At 35.5% G+C, this 24,037-nt stretch overlaps 2 protein-coding genes across 2 annotated transcripts in view; both read left to right on the forward strand.

The window, feature by feature from the left end:
* Window positions 1-9,067, forward strand: part of VhaAC39-1 (V-type proton ATPase subunit VhaAC39-1) — a 56,407-nt gene extending 47,340 nt beyond the window's left edge. Inside the window, exons 5-7 of the mRNA XM_068365003.1 lie at window positions 5,006-5,163; window positions 5,379-5,555; window positions 7,536-9,067. Of these exons, the coding sequence (XP_068221104.1) occupies window positions 5,006-5,163; window positions 5,379-5,555; window positions 7,536-7,775 (575 nt within the window). The 3' untranslated portion in view covers window positions 7,776-9,067. The remainder of the gene's footprint in view (window positions 1-5,005; window positions 5,164-5,378; window positions 5,556-7,535) is intronic.
* A 5,380-nt stretch (window positions 9,068-14,447) lies between these two features.
* Window positions 14,448-24,037, forward strand: part of Naprt (nicotinate phosphoribosyltransferase) — a 145,861-nt gene continuing 136,271 nt past the window's right edge. Inside the window, exon 1 of the mRNA XM_068365002.1 lies at window positions 14,448-14,642. Coding sequence (XP_068221103.1) covers window positions 14,555-14,642 — 88 coding nt within the window. The 5' untranslated portion in view covers window positions 14,448-14,554. The remainder of the gene's footprint in view (window positions 14,643-24,037) is intronic.

Below are 24,037 nucleotides of genomic sequence, written 5' to 3' on the forward strand. Positions count from 1 at the left end.
CTGTTTTAGATTTGCTGACATTATACTCCTATTTGCGATATTTTTATCATTTTGTAATGTGAGGAATACAATCAGCTGCCTTGATATAACAATGTAAAGGTTTAAAGGCTGCTTATGAATGGAAGAGACAAGGGCAAGGGACAGGGACATTGCCTTATCAAGCAAACAATGCCCTAGAGACTGTCCATATATACATATGATCAGCACTCAAGCCCCTTCTCCACCCAAGCTAAGACCAAGGAGGGCCAGGCAATGGATGCTGATTACTCAGCAAAAAGATTTATAGGCTCCCCCAAATGCCCATCCTTCTCTCACAAGGATGGTGAGGTTGCAGCGATCAAAGGAACTAATGAGCGTGGGGCGATCACCAGCCAGGACATTACAAACAGGCCACCACAACCCTGTATATCTCTGCTTTTTTTCAAACAAATATTCATTTAGCCAGCATTTCTTGCATCTGTCTCCTTGTATACAAATTCTTGCATTATTTTTGAGAAATTTCATGAACTCTTTAACTTACATCAATATCATAGGCATTCATGTTTCTTCAAACTTGTCTTAGAAAGATCAGAAAGTTAACTCAACCTCATATTGGGTTACTAAATACATAGTATTTTGCTTGGCACCTGTACACATTACTTGAAGTTCTTTATAACATTGTCAGCTCCAGTTACAATGTTGTCTATCTTATTTTCTTTTGTCTATGACCCTTTCCCACTTAACTGTCCAACCTCTCCAACTCTATCTTTTGTATATTCAAACTTTATTTCAAGTCAGTCTTTGCTAGCCTTATGAGAATTGAGGTACGGTATATGATTTAGTAGTCTAGGTAAGCCAGTTTAAAGGTTGTTCATGAATGGCAGAGGCAAGGGACAGTGACATTGCCCTAGAGACTGACCATATATACATATGATCAGCACCAAAGTTAAGACCAAGGAGGGCCAGGCAATGACTGCTGGTGACTCGGCAAGTAGACTTATAGGCCCCTTAAACTCCCATCCTTAGTGCACAAGGATGGTAAGGTTGCAGACTCTACAAGAAACTATTGAGCTCGAGCAGGTCTCGAACCCCAGTCCAGCATATTGCCAGGGAGAGACGTTTCTATTAGGCTACCACACCCATAATACATTTTGATATTAACCCTTTTACCCCCAAAGGACATACTGGTATGTTTCACAAAACACATCCCTTTACCCCCATGGACTTACCGGTACGTCCTTGCAAAAAACTGCTTTTTACAATTTTTTTTTTATTTTTTTGAAAATTTTTTGAGAAATTTCAGGCATTTTCCAAGAGAATGAGACCAACCTGACCTCTCTATGACAAAAATTAAGGCTGTTAGAGCAATTTGAAAAATATATACTGCAAAATGTGCTTGAATAAAAAATAACCAGTGGGGGTTAAGGGATGGAAAGTTCCAAATAGCCTGGGGGTAAAAGGGTTAACTGTCCAACCTCTCCAACTTTATCTTTTATATTTGCAAACTTTATTTCAAGTCAGTCTTTGCCAGCCTTATGAGAATTGAGGTACGGTATATGATTTAGTAGTCTAGGTAAGCCATTTTAAAGGTTGTTCATGAATGGCAGAGGCAAGGGACAGCGACAATGCCCTAGAGACTGACCATATATACATATGATCAGCACCAAAGTTAGAACCAAGAGGGGCCTGGTAATGACTGCTGGTGACTCGGCAAGTAGACTTATAGGCCCCTTCAACTCCCATCCTTAGTGCACAAGGATGGTAAGGTTGTAGACTCTACAAGAAACTATTGAGCTCGAGCAGGTCAAACCTCAGTCCAGCATATTGCCAGGGAGAGACGTTTCTATTAGGCTACCACACCCATAATACATTTTGATATTAGTCTGGCAATTGCAATAGCTTTCAAAATCAATGCCTTATTTTGTCAGAATTTATTCCTAGTCTTGTATTATGAAGAATTTAGGGTTAGTCTTTGGATAATTAGCTGGGTGAGCATTCAGGCTGCACATTGTTGGGCTTTGTGTTCTTTATTGATTGCTATGTCGGGTTGCGTAGTAATTAATCTCTCTTAAAATTCTAGGCCAGAAATGCTAGAGCACTATTTGGGGGATTACTGAAACAGTTGGTATGGTATTTTATTTCAAAGCCTCACATGTTTGTGAGAATGCATAGCTTTTAAGGGAATAATTGAGACTTTAGAAATTTGTTCCAGTGAAGATACAAAATTCTGATTCATTTATATAGGTTTACTGCTAAACGTTGTTTTGCTACAACCAGAAAGAAAAAATGTGCATAACTGGCAACATTGTATGATTGGTGGTCCAGACGGATCTCCTCCCTTGTTACAATCACAAATCTAACCTGAAGTTTTTCCGTTTTTGGTGCTTTTTCTTTCTGTATGATTTGTGAGGTAAGTAGTTGTTCGGGTAGTATGCAGACTTGCTCCAGCCTTGAAGGTAACCCACGTGGAACCTTCAGGAGCCGGGTCGAGGCCGATCTGCACCCTTATGCCCGAACTGCCTTGGTAAGCAGTGTTCGTTTGATTCTCCTTGTGAATTTTGCAGGAATTGACTGCCCTCCCAGTGAGAGAAGCATCGTGCCCGTTGTAAAAAGAGAGCCAAGAGGGATAGGTCCCCCTTCATAGCGTCTTCTGTTAAGAGCAAGAAGCGGAAGCTTCTCCATGCAATGCACAATCTCTCTTACCCCCCTGATCCTCTTTTACCGAAGCCCCCTGTGACTCCAGTAACTGAGGATGATGGCCATAATATTCATAATTATCAGATTAGCAAAACTTATTTGTTTTGTCACCCATAGGGCGTAGGGAACATGAGTCATTACCTAATACTGATTATTTGGCTTCACCCTCAGTACAGCATAAACTCCTGTGTATTGCTCTCCAGTGCCGGACCCAGCTGTGGCGATAGAGGATGCATTTCAACACCCTTGGGATGGGATGGAGATTTCTGCCGTCCCCCTGTTCTACCTGATACATCAGGTATTGAACAAAATATGCCAATCAGCAGACATGAGAGTAACACCTCACCTTATGATGGCCTCAAGTGGAGTGATTTCCAGACCTGGATGTTCTCGTCGAAGTTTCAAGGGGACTTCCAGCTTGACTAAGCCTACTGTGTTAACCACACATAAAGAAGTACCATGACGCAGATCACTGCCTGTCTCTTAATGGTTGAAGGTTAGCTAGCACCTCCTCCGAAAGAGGGTTTTCAAGAATGACGGCGAAGCAACTTTCAGGATATCTCCAGAAGTCTTCTGCAGTGGTTTACCAGGCGAATTAGTAAACTTTCTGTGATTGGTGTGGTAGCGGGAATATTGCTACACTCAAGGCCATTTTTTCCCTGATTGCAGATTTTCATTTGTTTCTGTGGAATGAGAAGTTTCTGTCACAGCGGTTAAAAGCTTTTGCTCAGCCTTGCGCCAAGTCTTTAAACTGAAGGGAATCAATCTATTCCTCTAGGGTGCTGTCAGCTCTTATCAGAAGCCTTGAACAGACCTGCTCACCTCAGGAACTTAAACCCCCATCTTGACCCTTAAGGTGGCTCCTTATGAGCCTTTAGATAAGGCCTCATACTGAAACCTGACCTGTCTCCTAGCCCTGATGTAAGCCAAGAGAGTGAGCAAACTGCATGGCTTGTCCTACTTCCTATTGCATTCCAAGGGATGGAAAACTATATTTTTTTCCTTTGTTCCATAGTTTATGGCTAAAACTCAAAATCCATACATTGACCAGACTCTTTTAACATCTTGTCTATAAGAGAGGTAACTGATGATGTGGATAATTTGTTACTCTGTCTTGTAACAGGGGTCAGGAAATACCTTAAGAGAATGGCTCCTCACCGACCAAAGATCTCTAATCTGTTTGTGAACACAGTATGCATCAAGAAGAAAATTTCTTAGAACATTATCTCTTTTTGACTGTGCAGTTTTTCTCAAAGCCTGTATATCCTTGGGGGAAGCGCTGCCAAGGCTCCCCCTAGAACTCATGACACTCAGGGTCTTCCTGCAACCGTAGTGTTATTTTAGAACCATTCAGTGTCTGGAAAAGACACACTACCTTTACAGCCCAATATCTAAAGGCCTGGACCCATAGATTGCCGAATTCCTTTTCTATGGATCCATTGTTGCAGCACAACAGCTGATATAGCCCAAGCTCTTACAGGACGCTTAATCTTTTATCACATCATCAGTTATTCTCCAAATAAAATGGTAAGAAAGTGGAATGTGCACTTTTCTTCACTTTCTTCTTCATCCAGCCCTCACCAGGGAGTATCTTCACCAAAGGAAGCCTCATGCAGGTAAGAATAACATATCTTGTCTGTATTTGTGACAAAATTTTCATGGGTCAATATTTCTTTTACATTCTGATAACAGTTCATACAAGAATATTTACTTCTGTCATATCAGTGACTTAGGAATTGAGGTTGACATACACACTTGCCTATCTACGAGGCGGTCTGATTGTCATACATATAGCTTTCTCCTTTTTTGTGGTGACCTATCAGTGATCTGGAGCTAGGTAGACCCGTCCAATGACGGAGACTTTCTCTCACCAAAGGAAGACTCCCCATATAAATGACTCGGAAGTTTGCATCCGCATAGGAACTAACGAAATTTATTTTCAAATAATTTGTATTTTTTCTAGCTATACAAATCTGATTCATTTATCCAAATGTCCCACCTCACCTACCCCACAAGTCTTGATGATAAGCAGAGTGACTTAGCCTCTCAGAGGTATGTTATGAGTGCCTTAGCCTCTCAGAGGTATGGTATGAGTGCCTTACCCAGCCATGGAGTTCCCTGGTAGCCATACAAAATTGCCAGTTACGCAGGTTTTTCTTTCAAGTCGTAGCAAAATAACTTGGGAGTAAACCCATATAAAGGACTAAGGTTTATATAGTTAGGAAACATAAAAATTATTTTAAGATATGTAGTTTTTTTAGCATATCAACGGGAAGATATGATATAGAAGAAAATATTTGCCTTATATCAAATCATTTTAAATCTACAGCTGACTTCTTCGGGGAGTGCATCAGTGAACAGGATTTAGATGAGCTTAACATTGAGATCATCCGAAACACCCTGTATAAGGCATACCTGGAATCTTTTTACAGTTATTGCAAGTCCTTGGGTGGAACTACTGCTGAAGTCATGTGTGAGATCTTGGCTGTAAGTTTATAATCTTGTTTGTGTTTTGTTTTACGTGCTTCACTTTTTAATCTGCTTGTTATTAATATTGAGTACAAAAAATCTTTAGTTTATCTTTGATAATAATGTAAAGGCAAAATATTTGGTACGGTCCTCTTAATATTTTATTAAATTTCATCACAGTATGATACATGTACGGCATTGAAAATTTCAATTCCTCTTTTTATGCATAACAGTTTGAGGCAGACAGGAGAGCATTTATCATCACTCTGAACAGCTTCGGAACGGAGTTGACCAATGAAGATCGTAAGAAACTTTACCCTCAGTGTGGTAAGCTGTACCCTGATGGCCTAGCTGCTCTGGCACGTGCTGATGACCCCGAAAATGTCAAACAAGTGGCTGAGTTTTACACAGTAAGTAGTCAGAAGGTTGTACATAATTAAGCTTTTGAGAATTTAGCTTTTCTAGAAGAAGGTTTTTAGTATAACACAGAGTGTAGTACAGTATTTCAGGGTTGATAGTTTAAAGGCCTTTAATGGTTTAAAGGCTGCTTATGAATAGCAGAGGCAAGGGACAGTGACATTGCCCTATCAAGCAGGACAATGACCTAGAGACTGACCATATATCATATGATCAGTGCCCAAGCCCTCTCTCCACCCAAGCTAGAACCAGGGAGGGCCAGGCAATGGCTGCTGAAAACTCAGCAGATAGACCTTTAGGCTCCCCCAAAGTCCCCTACCTTAGCTCACAAGGATGGTAAGGTTGCAGACACTAATGGCCCTAATGAGACTGAGCGGGACTCGAACCCCCGACTGACAAACACCAGGCAGAGACGTTACCAATCAGGCCACAACAACCCTGAACAGTCTTTAGCTTCTGCTAATTTAGTATTTTTAGAAATCTTTCATCTGCTTTGTTTTTAGTGTACTCGTTTGTACCCAAGCATTTTCTTTATCCAAAACAAGAATTTTGGCCAGATAGGTTATACATACATACATACATATACCAAGGCACTTCCCCCAATTCTGGGGGTTAGCCGACATCAACAAATGAAACAAAAACCAAAAAGGGGACCTCTAATCTCTACGTTCCTCCCAGCCTAAGGAGGGACTCAACCGAGTTCAGCTGGTACTGCTAGGGTGCCACAGCCCACCCTCCCACATTATCCACCACAGATGAAGCTTCATAATGCTGAATCCCCTACTGCTGCTACCTCCGCGGTCATCTAAGGCATCGGAGGAAGCAACAGGAAAGGTTATAATAGAGGCATATTTTTCTTGAACAGCTACAATTCAAACATAGTATTTTTGTATTTAAATTCAGTTTAATTTTGTTTATTGTACCCCACTCATTGTTACCTGCATTACATTTTGGAAATTTGTTTGGTAGAGTTTTAGCCAGTTGATGTAATTAGAGAGAAACTGGATTTGTTTTAGAAAATATTTGATTCACCAGGTCAGGAAATATGAAAATTTTTTTTTTTTTTTTTTTTATTTATGTGAGGTGTATAGTTTGTATGCTGGAATATGTTACAGTACAACATGGAGTTTATAGATATTTTTAATGTGTCCACTTATTGCATGCTATTTATAAGTAAAGTACTACATGCAGTATTGTATGTCCTGGAAGAATAATTCCAAGTATCATTTTGGCTACAGTTAAATTGCTTTCTGCTTCCTGATTTTCAGTTTTCTTTGTTCCTATTGGTCCCAGCTGCATAATTATGTTGTCTTGCTCTAGTTTTTGCCCTTTTAAAAACAATCTTTTGGACCAGCTATTTTATCAAGAAATGATTCATTGATGTGGCTGTATTTAGTAAAAATCATAATTATAATAATATGCTCATTTGAGTTCAATAGGTAAATTATTATTAAAAAAGTTTTTGACTATGTTGTTCAGCTGTTGTTCAGCATTTTGTGGGACACAGTTAAAGTATCTCCTTTATTATTATTAATATTAGTATTATTATTATTACTTGCTAAGCTATAACCCTAGTTGGAAAAGCAGGATGCTATAGACCCAAAGTCCCAAGAGGGAAAATAGCTGTGAGGAAAGGAAACAAGGAAATAGGCTATAAGAGAAGTTTAAGAACAACATTAAAATAAATCTTCAACATATAAACTTAAAAAACCAACAAGAGGAAGAGAAATAAGATAGAATATTGTGCCCGAGTGGACCCTCAGTTAATGGTCCATCAAAGGGATAGGTTTGATACCTCAAAGATTACTTGTTTATTATGGCAGTTACCATCTGTAACTTGCCTTGAATATTATATGATAATGAATTTTACCTCAAGGTTTAATAGACCAGTTAAAACGATGTTATGGTTTATAACATTAGTCACATTAATGCAGATGTCCGATTTATTCCGCTAACCCGCTGTCAACCTTCAGGAATATCGTGCATTGTTTGAAGGCGCTGGGAACAACCCAGGGGAGAAGACCCTCGAGGACAAATTCTTCGAGCACGAAGTCAAGCTGAACGTGAATGCGTTTTTGCACCAGTTCCACTTTGGCGTCTTCTACGCTTACCTGAAGTTGAAGGAACAAGAATGCCGCAACATCGTTTGGATCGCCGAATGTATCGCTCAGAAGCACAGGGCAAAGATTGACAACTACATACCAATTCTTTAATCGTGTCATCTCTGAAAATAGAATAAAGCCTTTCTTATGAGTTTAATTCACGATCATTGTATATTTGTGTCATACTTTTTGAGGGGATTTTGTTCAGAATTCAATTGTCTTTAAAGGATAATAAAAGAAAGGGCCCTTTGTGGTCAATTAAAGCAGGGATTAGGTATGCACCCTTTTTTTGGCCTTCATTTTAATAAGTATTGCATCTGGTGCAAACTTTAAATGTCTGAAACTTTGAATAGTATTTTAATGAAGTTTTTATATATTTCTTATTCTTAGCAATATATTTTGGGATGTGATTTCAAATATTTTATTTAATCGAAAAGAAATATACATACTTTTTTGGAGGTAATTGATAATTGATTATTATTTCCGTTACATTCCTATTTTTTTTTATGGAAATTTTATAAATGGAAGTACATTACTTTGGTTTCACTACCAATTTTATATACAGTACAGGGCAGGAAAAAGTTCTGCAAGGGGAGATGGGTAGCCTGAGTAGAAGTTGAGTTATGAGTTTCTCTGAACAAATGATTAAAAGTCTTTACAAATTTTGATATTGGATCTTCCCAGTTTAGCACAAGGTTGGTGATATGCTGTTCCAGGTGTAAGTATAATATTGTATACTGGAATTTTATGAACACAAGCAGAAATCCAGGCTTTTGTAAATTGCTATGATATGCAAAGCTTGGACCTAGGATTCAACATTTGTAACATATCTATCTAGATAAAAGAAAATTGTACATTACCTTGAGAATAAAAAACGGAAATTGGTTTTATAATCGCATAGGTGATAGTACGTAGGTTGTCACTAGGAATTAAAAGAATTGATTTGACTTCATCTATCAACTAGTGGTAACAGTTTAGTTGGATAAACATAACCGTTTAGTTTGATAAACAGTATCCTTGTTAAGGTTGAAATTTAGAAGAGTATATTTATAGTTTATTTAATGTTATGGGATATTTCTGTAAATTTACGTGCAGTAGTAAAAATTAATTGTGTACTTTCATGCAAACTTTTTAAGTACAGTAAAAACATTTTGTAAGTGTTGAATGTACTTAAAGTGTGCATGCTACGTGTAAAAGTGACCATTCCCTGCTCGTTGATGCAGAATTAGGATATTTTCAGCAATGTATATAGGATGTCCGATGAGGCACAATGTCATAAATGTGAGTGTTTATTAGCTCCTAATTGGTATTGTTCAATATATGTACATAAATATTAATATATATTTCATTTTACATATTGTCCTGTCTGTCTTGTGTAAATGGAAGTATAAATTGTAATGGTATCCAGCATTTTCCATAATCCTGTTTGTGGAAATTTTGCAGCTGTGCATTGAGTATTCATTCCTTCATGATCTGGTTAAAGTTATTGAAGTTCTGATGCTAACACTGTAAGTTTAAACAACAATCGGCCAACAGTGAAGAGGCTTAGCTAGTTTGGCTGCTCCTGATAACAGGAAAGTTTTTATACCAGGAAAGGAAATAATGACTTGGAACGTAAAATGAATGTTCCAAATCTGATTAGTTGATTTGAATGGGGGAAAACAAGCTAAAATCCTAAATTCACAATATTCGTGTAATGTTCCACTTGAAAGTAAAAAGTTTGTTAGCCAAATATGTAGAATAACACACTTAAGTTTAAACAACAATCAGCCAACAGTGAAGAGGCTTATCTAGTTTGGCTGCTCCTGATAACAGAAAAGTTTTTATACCAGGAAAGGAAGTAATGACTTGGAACATAAAATGGATTACTGTAGTTCCAAATCTGAATAATCGATGTGAATGGAGGAAAACAAGCTAAAATCCTAAATTCACAATACAGTATTCATGTAATATTCCATTTGAAAGTAAAAAGTTTTTTAGCCAAATATGTAGAATAGTGTTAGGAGGCAAACAAGATCAACTTAAAGAAACATTTGTTGATACTGTATATTATAGTATACCCCATTACTAGTTTCCTGGAATGAAAAAAAAAAAAAATACTTCAAAGTACACTTGGAAGATTTCAAGTCTTTCTTCTTGGGAACAAAAATAATTATCTTTTCATGCTTACCCTAATCCTGGAAGAAATGAGGTACAGAGTATTTTGCCTGGTGTAAGTGTAATTTCTTTGTAATTTAAAAACCCAATTGATGCTTAGAATTTCTACAATCCTGAAGAATTTGATGCAAGTAGCAATGGTTTATGGAGGAAACCAAGAGCTGTTGGAAAAAGAAAATTAAGAAAACTTAAAATGAGGAATTACCGCTGAATGAAGAATATCTTTTTAAAAAGTGAACTGGGAGTATTGTACTGTATTTAAAGCTGCATGAGATGAAAACAATGATTAGCGATAAATTTATTACCAAATCATCTATGTCGATAAGGTCAATAAGACTATAAAAAAATGTTTGGATTAAAAAGCAGTCCACAGAATATTAACTGAATGGTGTAGCTCTGTCTTGATTGGTCAACTGAAGATCCAATGAAATATAGGAAGAGGACTTGATGATGGAAGAATGGAAAAACTGCTTTCATATAAAGGGTAAATTTGAGAAGCAGATGTTTTCAGGAGATTATTTGGTTGCAGACTATATATCGGCTGTCTCATTCCTATTGGTGGAAAGATTTTATCGCTACCAGATTTTCATGAAGAAAGTAAAGATGTGCTCGCCCTTGGTTTATCTGTAAATAAAAAATGTATGAAATTCCATTGACGAATTGATCACAATTGGACCTTCACATACGCAGGTGTGTTTTATGAAGTTGGTTATATTCAGGAATGCCTGGAAATTTCAATAAGCAATAGTTTCTTTATATTTATTCATAATTTTATGACACCAGATCCAAAACAGTGCCTACATAAAAAATAATGGGTTAAGATGTTTTACATAATTATTCCACATACAGTAAAGTCAAATATACAGTACTGAGCACCGTACAGGGTGACAATAACCGACTCGATGTAACAGAGCTGTGGTCAAATTCATAGTTCTCGTCGCTGAGGACAATCCTGAGTAGTCCATGACACTGAAATCCAAAACCTATCTTTAGGTTAAAACTTGGAATTTGTGACCAAAGTCAACGTTTTAGATTTCTAATTATATCAATTCATCATTCAGTTCAATTAAAAGTCCATGATTATAAGAAAATTTTACCCAACCCAAATATAGTACTGTTCTCCTGTCTGGTCTTCAGCTGCTGATTCTCATCATATTTGTTGGATAGGAAATTAGTCTATTAAATTTCTTATTCCTGATCTAGATATTAATCTCTGACACCGTCGTTCAATTAGTTTGTCGTGCATGTTGCATGTTACACGATTAAGCTTCCGTAGGAAGTACAGTAATTCTTTATTATTTTATGATAAGGAGACTGATGGAAGTTGGGACAAAATTGCTTAAGTTGTATTTTATTTTGTATCTAATATTTAAGGAGTAACATAATGTTGGAACTGATGTACAGTACATCAGACTGGCATAAATTGGGTGACACTGTAGACATGTGAAATATCGAGGTTATAGGGAATGGATAATACTATATTCTACCTTCACAATAATAACCAAATTATGTTTTGTCATATAGCCTATTATCGTTGATTAAGGTTTGTTCTACTCATTGCAGAACACGAGCTCTTTCTGAATGTCTAATTATTCTTATTATTATTACTAGCCAAGCTACAACCCTAGTTGGAAAAGCAAGATGCTATAAGCCCAAGGGCTCCAATAGGGAAAAATAGCCTAGTGAGGAAAGGAAATAAGGAAATAAATAAATGAATGTACAAACTGGCAAGAAAACTTTTACAATGATGATCATGATGCATCGCTGTTATGTGCCATCAGTACACCTCGCACACCTCACTGTAGGCATTACTTAAAGGTCCTTAAAGAGTCCTTTCTTTCCTGGGCTACACACTTTTTAGTCTTTTACAATATTCCATTCCGTCTTGCTGTCCAACTTCTTAAACTTGATAGTGCAACTGGTAAGTTTTATGCCGCATATACATGGGTGTTGAATGGCCTCCCATGTCCCAACACTGGATTTTATTGGCCATATTCATTCATCTAAAACGTTGCTACTGAGCAGACGGCCTACTCAAATAATACTTGTACTGTAGGTAGGAAGTAGGTTGGCCAGGGCACCAGCCACCCGTTGAGATACTATCGCTAGAGTTACGGTGTCTTTTGACTGGCCAGACAGTACTACATTGGATCCTTCTCTCTGGTTAAGGTTCATTTTCCCTTTGCCCACACACACGGTGAATAGTCTGGCCTATTCTTTACTTATTCTCCTCTGTCCTCATGCACCTGACAATACTGAGATTACCAAAGAATTCTTCTTCACCCAAGGGGTTAACTACTGCACTGTAATTGTTCAGTGGGTACTTTCCTCTTGATAAGGGTAGAAGAGACTCTAGCTATGGTAAACAGCTCTTTAAGGAGGACACTCCAAAATCAATCCATTGTTTTTCTAGTCTTGGGTAGTGCCATAGCCTCTGTACCATGGTCTTCCACTCTCTTGGGTTAGAGTTCTCTTGCTTGAGGGTACACACTATCCTATCCTGTTTCTCTTCCTCTTGTTATTTTGGAGTTTTTATAGTTTATAAATGAAAGATTTATTTTAATGTTATTATTGTTCTTATACTTCTCTTGTAGTTCATTTTCCTTCCTCACTGGACTATTTACCCTGTTGGAGCTCTTGGGCTTATAGCATTCTGCTTTTTCAACTAGGGTTGTAGCTCAGCGAGTAGTAGTAGTAGTAGTAGTAATAATAATAATAATAATAATAATAATAATAATAATAATAAATTAAAGAGCAATTTCTGACTATATATATATATATATATATATATATATATATATATATATATATATATATATATATATATATATATATATATATATATATCTTCCCTGTCATGCTCAGGGAGAGAGGAGTAGTCATACCCTATTGAGAAAGGATACTCCTAGTCCAAGAGGTCCACTCGAAACCACACACACCCACAAATTGCTGAACCAGAGGGTTGTAGGCTAGTTAGGAAGGAAGAGAGATGGGAAGTGTTCGAATCTGTGTGAGTATGTCTGTATAAATATTTTGACGGCTATGGTACAAAAAAAAAATATCAAAATAAATCTTTCATGTATAAACTATAAAAACTCCAAAATAACAAGAGGAGGAGAAACAGGATAGGATAGTGTGCCCGAGTGTACCCTCAAGCAAGAGAACTCTAACCCAAGACAGTGGAAGACCATGATACAGAGGCTATGGCACTACCCAAGACTAGAGAACAATGGTTTGATTTTGGAGTGTCCTCCTTAAAGAGCTGTTTACCATAGCTAAAGAGTCTCTTCTACCCTTATCAAGAGGAACGTACCCACTGAACAATAGCAGAATTTTTCATTGATAAACACATTTTAAATTTACCAAACAGAAATGTCCTTTATCAATTAAGATTGATGAATACTTTTTAACATTGTTTTATATGGTAGCCATTAACAGATTTGGTATGAACTATTAGCCTTATATATAAATTTCTAGAAGAACATTGAAAGTAATGAAACTGGGAATCAAATCAACAGAAAAAGATCAATAATCGCAGGTGAGATTTTACTGAGAGAGAGAGAGAGAGAGAGAGAGAGAGAGAGAGAGAGAGAGAGAGAGAGAGAGAGAGAGAGAGAGAGAGAGAGAGAGAAGGGTTTGATGGTGACATTATTATAATGCAAATTTCAAAATTAAGTTTTTCAGTCTTCTATCTATCCAAATCCACACATCATATACTTTTCTTTTTTATATATATATTTTTTTCCTTCTGCACACTTCCTATTATTATTATTATTATTACTATCCAAGCTACAACCCTAGTTGGAAAAGCAAGATGCTATAAGCCCAGGGACCCCAATAGGGAAAAATAGCCCAGTGAGGAAAGGAAATAAGGAAATAAATAAATGAAGAGAACAAATTAACAATAAATCATTCTAAAAAAGTCAAAACGTCTTGACATTGTAGTCTACGAGGCCCTTCTGGTATTAAGTTACTTTACAACAGACATTTCCGCATTTTGGTCAAAACAATTTTTAATTTTCCTGTTGTCTAATTAAATGTGGCGTAACAGGCTCTCTGCTTTTATTGTCATAAACCTTTTCTTCGACAACATTAAAAGTGTATACCAATATGGAAAAAAATGCGTGTTTCAGTTGATATAGTAATGTAAATCATCCAAATTTTAAATGCACTCCAGTTGATTTAACTTTGAAGGTCATGTCAGTGGCCCATTAAAATTTTCTCAATCTTTCAAACTTGAATATTCATAACACGTGGTATAAGACTCAAAAACTTTTGTTATTTGCACGTGATATCTCTATAATTCTCTATAACTGCCTAAACACCTGCAAAGCAGATATTTAGAAACGCATTTTTTTTTCAACTTTCATCAAGTCTAATCGCGATATGTATGCATTTCATGTCCTTCTGTGACCTAGAGCCCTTCCCGCCCACAAAGTCGTCTGCGCAAGCTCCGCCCCTTTTCATAAACGATATAAGTATAAGCATCTGTGGTATGAAAGATATTGGAATATATATAATTGTACCATATTTATAAGCTCGAATGGAACATAACGATGCTTATTTGTTACATACATAATTTTTTACACTGTTTTCGTTTCGTCTATAGTTCCCCAGGTGACACAACGCCAGACACAACAGCAGACGAATTTATTCGTGCGTCAGCGTCGCTAGAACAAGTTCGCGTTTCTCTCTTATTCTTGTGGTGACTGAAAAAACGACAAATCGAAACCATGTTAACAGGAGATCGGGTCGAAGTCGCATCTGACCGTATCCGGAATAAACACTCCCAGAATGGTGTCATCCAGCCACTTCTCACGGGTAAGTAATAGTTAAAAAACATATTTTTTATTCTTCCAAAGATTACAATGAAGTCAAACTTCGTTCGGGTACGAGATCGCGTCGCTACGCGATTTTCACGAAACTGAACTGATTATTTATTGTTTTACTTTGTACGTTAATGTGACATGTCATTGTGGTTATTATGCGAAACTTTGCAAATGTGTCATTATTTTGGATTTATAGAAATTCATGTTTTCCCTCGTCACGCCCCTTTTAGTATTTCCCACCATGCCTGCCGTAAACGGCCTCGAAGACACGCATAGGCTATGAATTCAATACATGTAAAGCAGCTAATTATATCTATATGTTTAGAATATTTAGGGAGAACAAAACTGAGAAATAAAATAGCTTAAATTAAGAAATAAAATAGCACAATAATTACTTTACCTAAGCCAGAATGAGGAGACTTGTCCGATTCCTGATGTAGGATGCTAGCCTAGCCTACCATGAGATAAGCTAGGCCTATACAGGCCTTACTAGGTTCGCAGTAGGCATAGGTCAAATGGTGGAAATTTAAGCTATTTTTTAGGGATAAATTTTCTGCTTACAAATTGTGTAATTAACATAAGCATTGATCACTTCTCGGCCGTTAATTGCATCATACATATGTATATTATAAATATTTTTTTTTGTTTGAAATTATACTCAAAGTAGATATTGGATAATTGTCTGAAAAAAAATGTATGTTGAGTAGTTGTAGTATGAAAGTCTCCCATAAGAAATGAAGAAAGGCCTTACGTAGCATAGGCCAAGTTAGGTTAGGCAGGGTAGAAGCAATGATAATTTTAGATGGCACGACTGTACTACAGTCTGCATTAAGACTGAAATTTCTTTTAAAACATAGAATACTGGTTACCACTTCAATCTGCCTTTGGCATATTACAACCGTCTACGAAGTGTATTAAAAAATTATTGTTTTAAAAAGAAAAAATTAAGAAGTAAGAATATACTGTAGATCTATAGAAAGCATTTTCTAAGTGAATATATTTTTAAATTGCTTGAAAGCTCATTGGGAGTAGAAATAAACCTTCAAAATAGCAGACCGGTCGCAGATTTTTTTATTTTTAATCCCTGAAATTCCTCCTGAAAAAAAAATCTATTTGGTCAGATGAAATATTTTTTATCACCGTCACCCCAAATTCTAGTCCTCAAAATGAAAATTAATACTACTCATTTTTTTACAATCCGCTAAATATATTCCAGGAATTCGACATAAATATTCTTACCTATAATCAATTTTTTATAACAAGGAGCATTTGTACTGACTCGCAGGGGTGCCCTTTTAGCTCTGAAGAGTCTCCCAGTAGCTGATTGGTCAGAGTTATTTTGTCCAACCAATCAGCCGCTAGGAAACTTTTCCGAGCTGAAAGGGCACCCCTGCGAGTAAATGCAAATGCACCTCATTAAAAAAAATTGAGTATAGGTAATAATATTTATGTCGAATTCCTGGAATATATTTAGCCGATTGTAAATTGAAACGGCATGTTCTTAAACAGTCGAATGTTTACATTACAGTAATTCTGTATTTTATCAAGTTATGGTGAGGAAAGCCTTCACTCTAAACTTTGAATGATCAAAATATATGTACATTTTAGATGTTAAATTTTTTAAACATCAGTGGTTTACTTAAGGCAGGAGGATAGGTAAAGTAGCAATTTTTTCCATGTACAATGTTTTTCACAATCTTCATCATAAAAACTTCTTGTTAGAATAATTTAGTGACATACTGCAGTTTGTTAATTGGGTATTTTCCTTGAAATTTTCCGTATGACTTGAATTTAACATTGTATTAGCACCCCCAAGATGATGAAAATAATTAATTTCATCATCTAGGATGCACATTGATAGAGTCCTTCATAATATTGAAGTAAGTAAATTTCTCATCCTTGAACACTCTTAGTAAGTTTTGATTAATGAAAAGAATAGTTATAGAGAGTGGTAGTTTTAAAATTGGAAGGTAGATCTGAAAACCCAAGTGGCCTCCTCAAAACCACCTGATTATTATTATTATTATTATTACTTGCTAAGCTACAACCTTCGTTGGAAAAGCAGGATGCTATAAGCCCAGGGGCTCACACAGGGAAAATAGCCTAGTGAGGAAAGGAAACAAAGAAAAAATAAATTTTTGAGAAGAGTAACAATGTATATACTGTACTGTAGAAATAATGTATATACTGTACTGTAATAAGCTTATCAAATTGATAAGCAATTTTTATCAACCCCTGCATAATAATTTCATTGTTCGGAAGATTTTGTTTCTTATCAAGTCATTAAATAAAATTGTGATCAAGTTCCTATTCCCATAATCAGAACAAATTAAATAATTTTCAATGAAATTGGAAATTTTTTTATTTAATATTGGTGATACACTAGATACAGTAACAAGGAAAAGCTACTAATTTGACCCAAGATTTAAGAAAATAATAATAAGAATATTGAAAATTCAATTGTCTGCCTCTAAAATATTGAGTTAGAATGCTCTTGCTTGAGGGTACACTCGGTCACACTATTCTATCTAATTTCTCTTCCTCTTGTTTTGTTAAAATATTTATAGTTTATATAGGAATTATTTATTTTAATTTTGTTACTGTCCTTCAAATACTTTATTTTTCCTTGTTTCCTTTCCTCACTGGGCTATTTTCCCTGTTGGGGCCCCTGGGCTTATAGCATTCTGCTTTTCTAACTTAGCAATTAATAATAATAATAATGGCTTACATATAACTTTGATAGTAATACAGTACAGGTACAGCTATCTTTCCTTGTTGAAGCCCTTGGGGTTATAGTATCCTACTTTTCCAACTAGGGTTGTAGCTCAGCTAGTAATAATAATAATAGCATAAATTGTAGAAATAGACTTGTCATGGGTAAATTGCAATAGTGTACAGTATTAGACTTTGCTGTGAAGTTCTAATTTTTTTATTCAAATACTATAGCTTGCTATTTAAAGACCGTTATTGTATGGGTGTAGGTGATTTGATTTTGAAACCTGTTATTTATTTATTTATTTATTTATTTATTTTTGCAAGGCAAGTGTCATTTTATATCTTTCAAGACTGGTAATTTTGGAAGTGCAATACAACTTTTGAACAAGATAAAAATGTTCTGTTAACAATTAGATCATCCTACAAAAGGAATTAGGGGTTTTGTTATGAAGGCTTAACAGAAAGTGGTCCAAATGGAGATTTCTGTACTGTACATTGTGGTCTTTGTTGTTGGCACACTATTAAGTTTAATTAACCTATTACATGAGTCAGACATAACTCTATACAGGGTGTCTTGGTATGTCTCCTAAAATAGATGTTGTACATTAATGAATATTAAGTATTTTCTACTATAAGTACAAGGTTGGTATGGTATGTACATGTTTTATTGGGGGTTGGGGGTTAGTAGATAGTGCTGTGGCTCATTTCTGGATGTGACTATAATCTTCTACAGGTTAGGACTTCTCATGGATCCTGGGTAGGATGTGACTACCAAAATAATTGTTTACTGAACTTTAAACTCTATGGCTCTTTGTTGGGGCCAGGGTACTGATTATAGATTGTTTTATCTAATGCAATGTTGGAAGTACTAAAAGGTACTTTTCATTGTCACTTTATTTCTCTTTCATTCTGATTCCACCTACTTTGCTCTTCATTATTATTATTATTATTACTATCCAAGCTACAACCTGAGTTGGAAAAGCAAGATGCTATAAGCCCAGGGGCTCCAACAGGGAAAAATAGCCCAGTGAGGAAAGGAAATGAGGAAATTAATAAATGGAGAACAAATTAACAATAAATCATTCTAAAAAAAGTAACAACGTCAAAACAGACATGTCATATATAAACTATTAACAACATCAAAAACAAATATGTCATAAATAAACTATAAAAAGACTCATGTCCGCCTGGTCAACAAAAAATCATTTGCTCCAACTTTGAACTTTTGAAGTTCTACTGTTATTTTCCTTTTGTCTTGCTATAGTTTTGATCCTTTATTGGAATCATATCTTTCAGTCTTGCTCAATGAGAGTCAAGAAATATGATATAACTTGTTAATCTGGTGTATAGTACTTCAGAATAATAAGTTTCTTTTGAATTAACAAGTTAAAATTCTTGTTTAGTTTCATTCATTTTTAAGTGTGACTTACTTTTATTGAGCATTCCATCAGGCTCTTTCCCACCCTAGATTTTCAATTTTGCCTACACACACAGCGAATAGTCTGGCCTATTCTTTACTTATTCTCCTCTGTCCTCATACACCTGACAACACAGATTACCAAACAATTCTTCTTCACCCAAGGGGTTAACTACTGCACTCTAATTGTTCCGTGGCTACTTTCCTCTTATTAAGGATAGAAGAGATTCTTTAGCTATGGCAAGCAGCTCTTCTAGGAGGACACCCCAAAATCAAACCATTGTTCTTTAGTCTTGGGTAGTGCCATAACCTTTGTACCATGGTCTTCCACTGTCTTAGGTTAGAGTTCTCTTGCTTGAGGGTACACTCGGGCAAGCTGTTCTGTTTTGTTTCTCTTCCTCTTGTTTTGTTTAAGTTTTTATAGTTTATATATGATATGTTTATTTTAATGTTGTTACTCATTTTAAAAATTTATTTTTCCTTGTTTCTTTTCCTCACTGGGTTATTTTCCCTGCTTTTCCAACTTGGGTTATAGCTTAGCAATTGATAATAATAGTAATAATAATAATAATAGAGTGAAGGTTTCTTTTGTGTACTTATCCCTGTTGTTCATTCACAACATCTGATATTACTACCTAACACTACCCATATCTAATCAGTGATGCAGATCAGAACCCCAGGAGAGAGATTAGCATCCACAAGTAATGATGACTATCAACTTTACGAGTCATTGAACCCTCAAAAGATCTCTACGAATCATAGGAATAGAATAGGTGGGGAAGGGGAGTAGATAGCAGTGAAAATGTGCTTGTATGGAAGGGCCAAAAGTATTAAAATGGTTCTATTATTGGTAATTTAATTAGCTATATTGTGAATATTTTGGTGTATATTGAATAATGTTTCTTGTGTCTGTTGAGTCTTTCATCCACAAATACTTTCTTTTACAATAAAGTGTAGATACTGAATTATTTATATGAATTGCACATGTATGTGCTATTCCTTCGAAGAAAATGAATTTGACTATCTAAACATTATGAGAATTTTTCCTCTTAATTCTTACAAAACCCATCGTTCCTGTATAATAATGCTGCTTTACCCTGCTTGTGCCAAAGATACTCTATTTTACTTTAATAGAAAAAGTTGTTTTTACTCTCAAGCTTTTTTTTTATATACATTCAGAAAGGTTTCTATCCTCCATGAAATCTTAGTTCACTAATACTTGCAGAGTTTCGTCCATGCCTGGGTTAGATCAGTTTATTAATGCTAAGTTCCTTCCAGAGTTGTTTTGTTATTGCAGTCTTTTGTTGTTAATTGTGACTCACTACTGAGATTTGAATGTCATATTAGTTGTATCAATATAATAATACCAACTTCCTAATATCGCAAGAGGGTCTGCCCCTCTCTTTTATTCTTCTCCTGTACTTCTCTTTCTCACTATTTCCTAAATCTTTCCCATCCCGAGTACCTGCCTTGGAGCTATAAACTGGATTGTATCCAGGGGTACTCTTCCTTTCCCCATATTCCCCACTTCCCTATTCTTATTATTGATGTTGAGTTGTGTTTCGGGATAAGTTTTTCTGATGCCCTACATCATCATCCAAATAAAGAAATTTGAAGTGTCCTCTTTTTTTTATTCAAGTTAGTACAGTATGTCATGTTGGGGGTAAATATAACCTTGTGTTTGCTAAGTAGGTCAACAGGAGCTATTATATCTGGTCCTCTTTTGCAATGTGGTTTCATCTCATTGTTGCAATGTATATAATCTCATTTCTGGCAAGATGCAAAGAGGCTTAGATAGTGGACCACCACAACTGTTGGCTTTGTTTTACTTAGTCACGCGAGTCTTATTACGTCAATATAAAAACAATGAGGTTTTCAGTTGTATCTAAAAAGGTCTATGTTGAAAAAATGGTAGATTTAGATGAAACTTTCCTTTCATTTATTTATGAATTTTAATTTTTTTTGCCTTAGATAAAGTAAACAGTTTGTTGTGTTGAGTATTTAATATTGTTCCTTGGTCTAGAAATCCCCGGTGTATATGTTACAAGTACTTCATGTGTCCTAATTGTTCTTTTATTATGAGTTTAGGGAACTATCTTACATTTTTATTTGAAATATGGGTGAAAGAAGAGTGAGGGGACTTAGCTAGCTAGCCAAGGTAGGGAATAGTTCGGGTAGTAAAGTATTAGTTAGAGTAATGTAAAGTTTGGTTTAGCCACAAATATGATTTGGAAAACATATTAACATAGTGAATTGTATCGAATACTTTTTTAGGTTATTGATGTCTTTTTCAAGTCTTTGGAGTATTTTGAGAAACTTTCCAAAAGTAGCAAAGGATATTTTTAACTGATTTGAGAAATACGAATTATTTCATGTTCATATTAGTACTCTAGACCTATAATTATACTGTATGCGATCAATCTTTGAAGAGTTGTAGAATTAAGCAATTTATATAGTTTAGAGGTGTCATTCATAAATTATTTGAATTTCAATGAATGAACAGTTTGTAATATCTGGTAATGTGATCTAATCCATATCTCAGGGACATGTTTACAAATTGTAATTTTCTTACACCGACTCTAGGTTTTGGAAATGAACAAACTCCTTAAATTGACAAAGTTTTTAGTGCTACGATAATTAATTTTTCAGACGATCTCGTAGATGGCAATAGATTTGCTTAATTACCTATATTTGCTGTTCATGCTTACTTCATAAATATTTGCCTAGAACACCTATTTGATTTTGGCCATGTTTTTTTTTTTCCATGACGTTTATTTTAAGATCACTACTGAGAAGTTCAATTGTTTATGTTAGATGTAAGTTTTGTTTTACATTGTTCATTTTTTATTATAACAGTCATAGCACAATTGGCGATGCTGTTTTTCTAGTCCTATGTATTGGGTTAGGTCAGGGAAATGATAAGAATTATTATAGCAGTATAATATAATTAATTTTTAGTGCATTTACGGCCATTGGCGGTGTTTGGCTACTCCGTTGCAAAAAGTTTATTTTGGTATAAGTGAACTATACTTATATTTTGGATGAATAAATATAAATTGTTTGAATTGATGTAACTTTTCAAAAGTATAGGGCGAAGACTGCCAAATTATATACAACAAACTACCCTCTCTCTCTCTCTCTCTCTCTCTCTCTCTCTCTCTCTCTCTCTCTCTCTCTCTCTCTCTCTCTCTCTCTCTCTCTCTCTCTCTCTCTCCAGTTAGCTAGGTTCTTAGTCATGAGTTAAGCACATCGCATTCATGAAACCAATTACATGAGCCTCACGAGACGTCTGCTTAGGTTACTATGGCGTGCCAGGCTAATAAGGGCAGCAGCATCATCCAACATTATTAATCTAAATATGCAAATGAACTCGTTCCCTGTTAAAGACGTTTAACTTTTGTTTTCCTTACAAGGGATTACCCAATTAGACATGTTTTCTATGTACCAAAGTCGTGGTCATAGTTTTTTCTTATTTATATTCATAGTCTTTTTATGCGATGACGCAATGTTTTCGTCAGCAGTGTCTGGTACAAGGTCTATGTGTACATAGACCTTGGTCTGGTAGTACTTTAGAAGGCAAGACGAGAGACAATAGCCTTTAGATTAAATTGTTGCCCATTTTCATCACATCTATTATGATTTTATCGTTCATTATAAGGGGTTTTGATCAGTAAGTTGTCCAATTGTTTGGTATTTTTATCATATTGCTTGAAGTTACCCACCCACTGTTTTAGGCTAGGTTTCTCAACTACAGATAACGAATGCTTTCCACATCTCTCTCTCTCTCTCTCTCTCTCTCTCTCTCTCTCTCTCTCTCTCTCTCTCTCTCTCTCTCTCTCTCTCTCTCTCTCTCTCTCTCTCTCTCTCTCTCAAGTGGTTTGGTGATATTTTGTTCAACAATACTATCCTTAACAGTAGCTTCCATTATCTATACAGATAATGATATCTATGGTAGTAATGGCGGTACAAATTAATGATTGAGACATAAAGCAGCATTAGGTATGTTGCTAGTTTGGTTTTGGTGAAATTTTGCACTTATTGAGTGAAGGGGTAAATTTTAAGTCAAAATAACTCGTAAGAACTCGTCAAATGATTTAGAAGGGGGTTAAAGCTCAAGTCTGTTAAAATTTTATCAAATAAATGAAAATATCAAAGTCATTTAAATACGAACATATCAGTTGTTCAGTGGCTATTTTCCTCTTGGTAAGGGTAGAAGATAGACTTTAGCTATGGTAAATAACTCGTCTAGGAGAAGGGCGCTCCAAAATCAAACCATTGTTCTATAGTCTTGGGTAGTGCCATAGCCTGTGTACCATGGTCTTCCTCTGTCTTTGAATATAGTTCTTTTGCTTGAGGGTACAATCGGCCACACTATTCTATCTGTTTCTTTATTTTCTATCCTACTGTTGGAGCCCCTGGGCTTATAACATCCGACTTTTCCAACTTGGGTTGTAGCTTAGCTAGTAATAATTATAAAAGGTAGCAATATAACCATTTTTATATATTGGAAAGACAGAGCAAAGCCTAGTTGATTTGATCTCGTAAATTTTAAGATGATACGAAAAGTATTGCTATGCAGGATGCATTAGGAAAACAATATGGATCTCGTGTGGATTTGTCATAGGAATAATCATAACAATACTAAGGAAAATAATAATGATTAATAATGATGACGTTTTATCGGATTCTGAGAGTTTTATGTTTTTAAGAAGCTTAGATTTCATAGACAAGATTTAAATTTTCATCATAGATTATTTTTATTATTTCATTTCATATTGTTTATTATTTAATATTAGTATTTAATATTTAGCATTTACACCACGAATTTCTTCGGGGCAGCTCAGTGAGAGTCTAGCTCAACATATTGGGCTAGTAAATATCTCCCTTTTTTTATTAATAATATATACGGAAACCTTTTATTAGTTCTGAGCGTGGTAGAAATGTAAATGTGGTGCACAGACCACTTTGAAAATTGCACGCTCAATCTTGAATTGTTACCCAGATATATTTTTCTTTGGTTTAATATTAATTTTATGTTAAAGGGATTTTTAGGAAATATGTTTAATGATTTTAATTGGGATATATGCTGAGGAACTTATAAATCCTGTAATTTTATCGACTACATGGAGTGTAAATTAATGTAAATATCCCGATCTGGTAGTTGAATCAGTAGAACTTCAAAAGTTCAAAGTTTGAGCAAATGCTTTTTTGTTGACCAGGCGGACATGAGTCTTTTTATAATTTATTTATGACAT

Source organism: Palaemon carinicauda, chromosome 42 (assembly GCF_036898095.1).
Source record: "Palaemon carinicauda isolate YSFRI2023 chromosome 42, ASM3689809v2, whole genome shotgun sequence".
In the NCBI taxonomy this organism is placed as follows: Eukaryota; Metazoa; Arthropoda; class Malacostraca; order Decapoda; family Palaemonidae; genus Palaemon; species Palaemon carinicauda.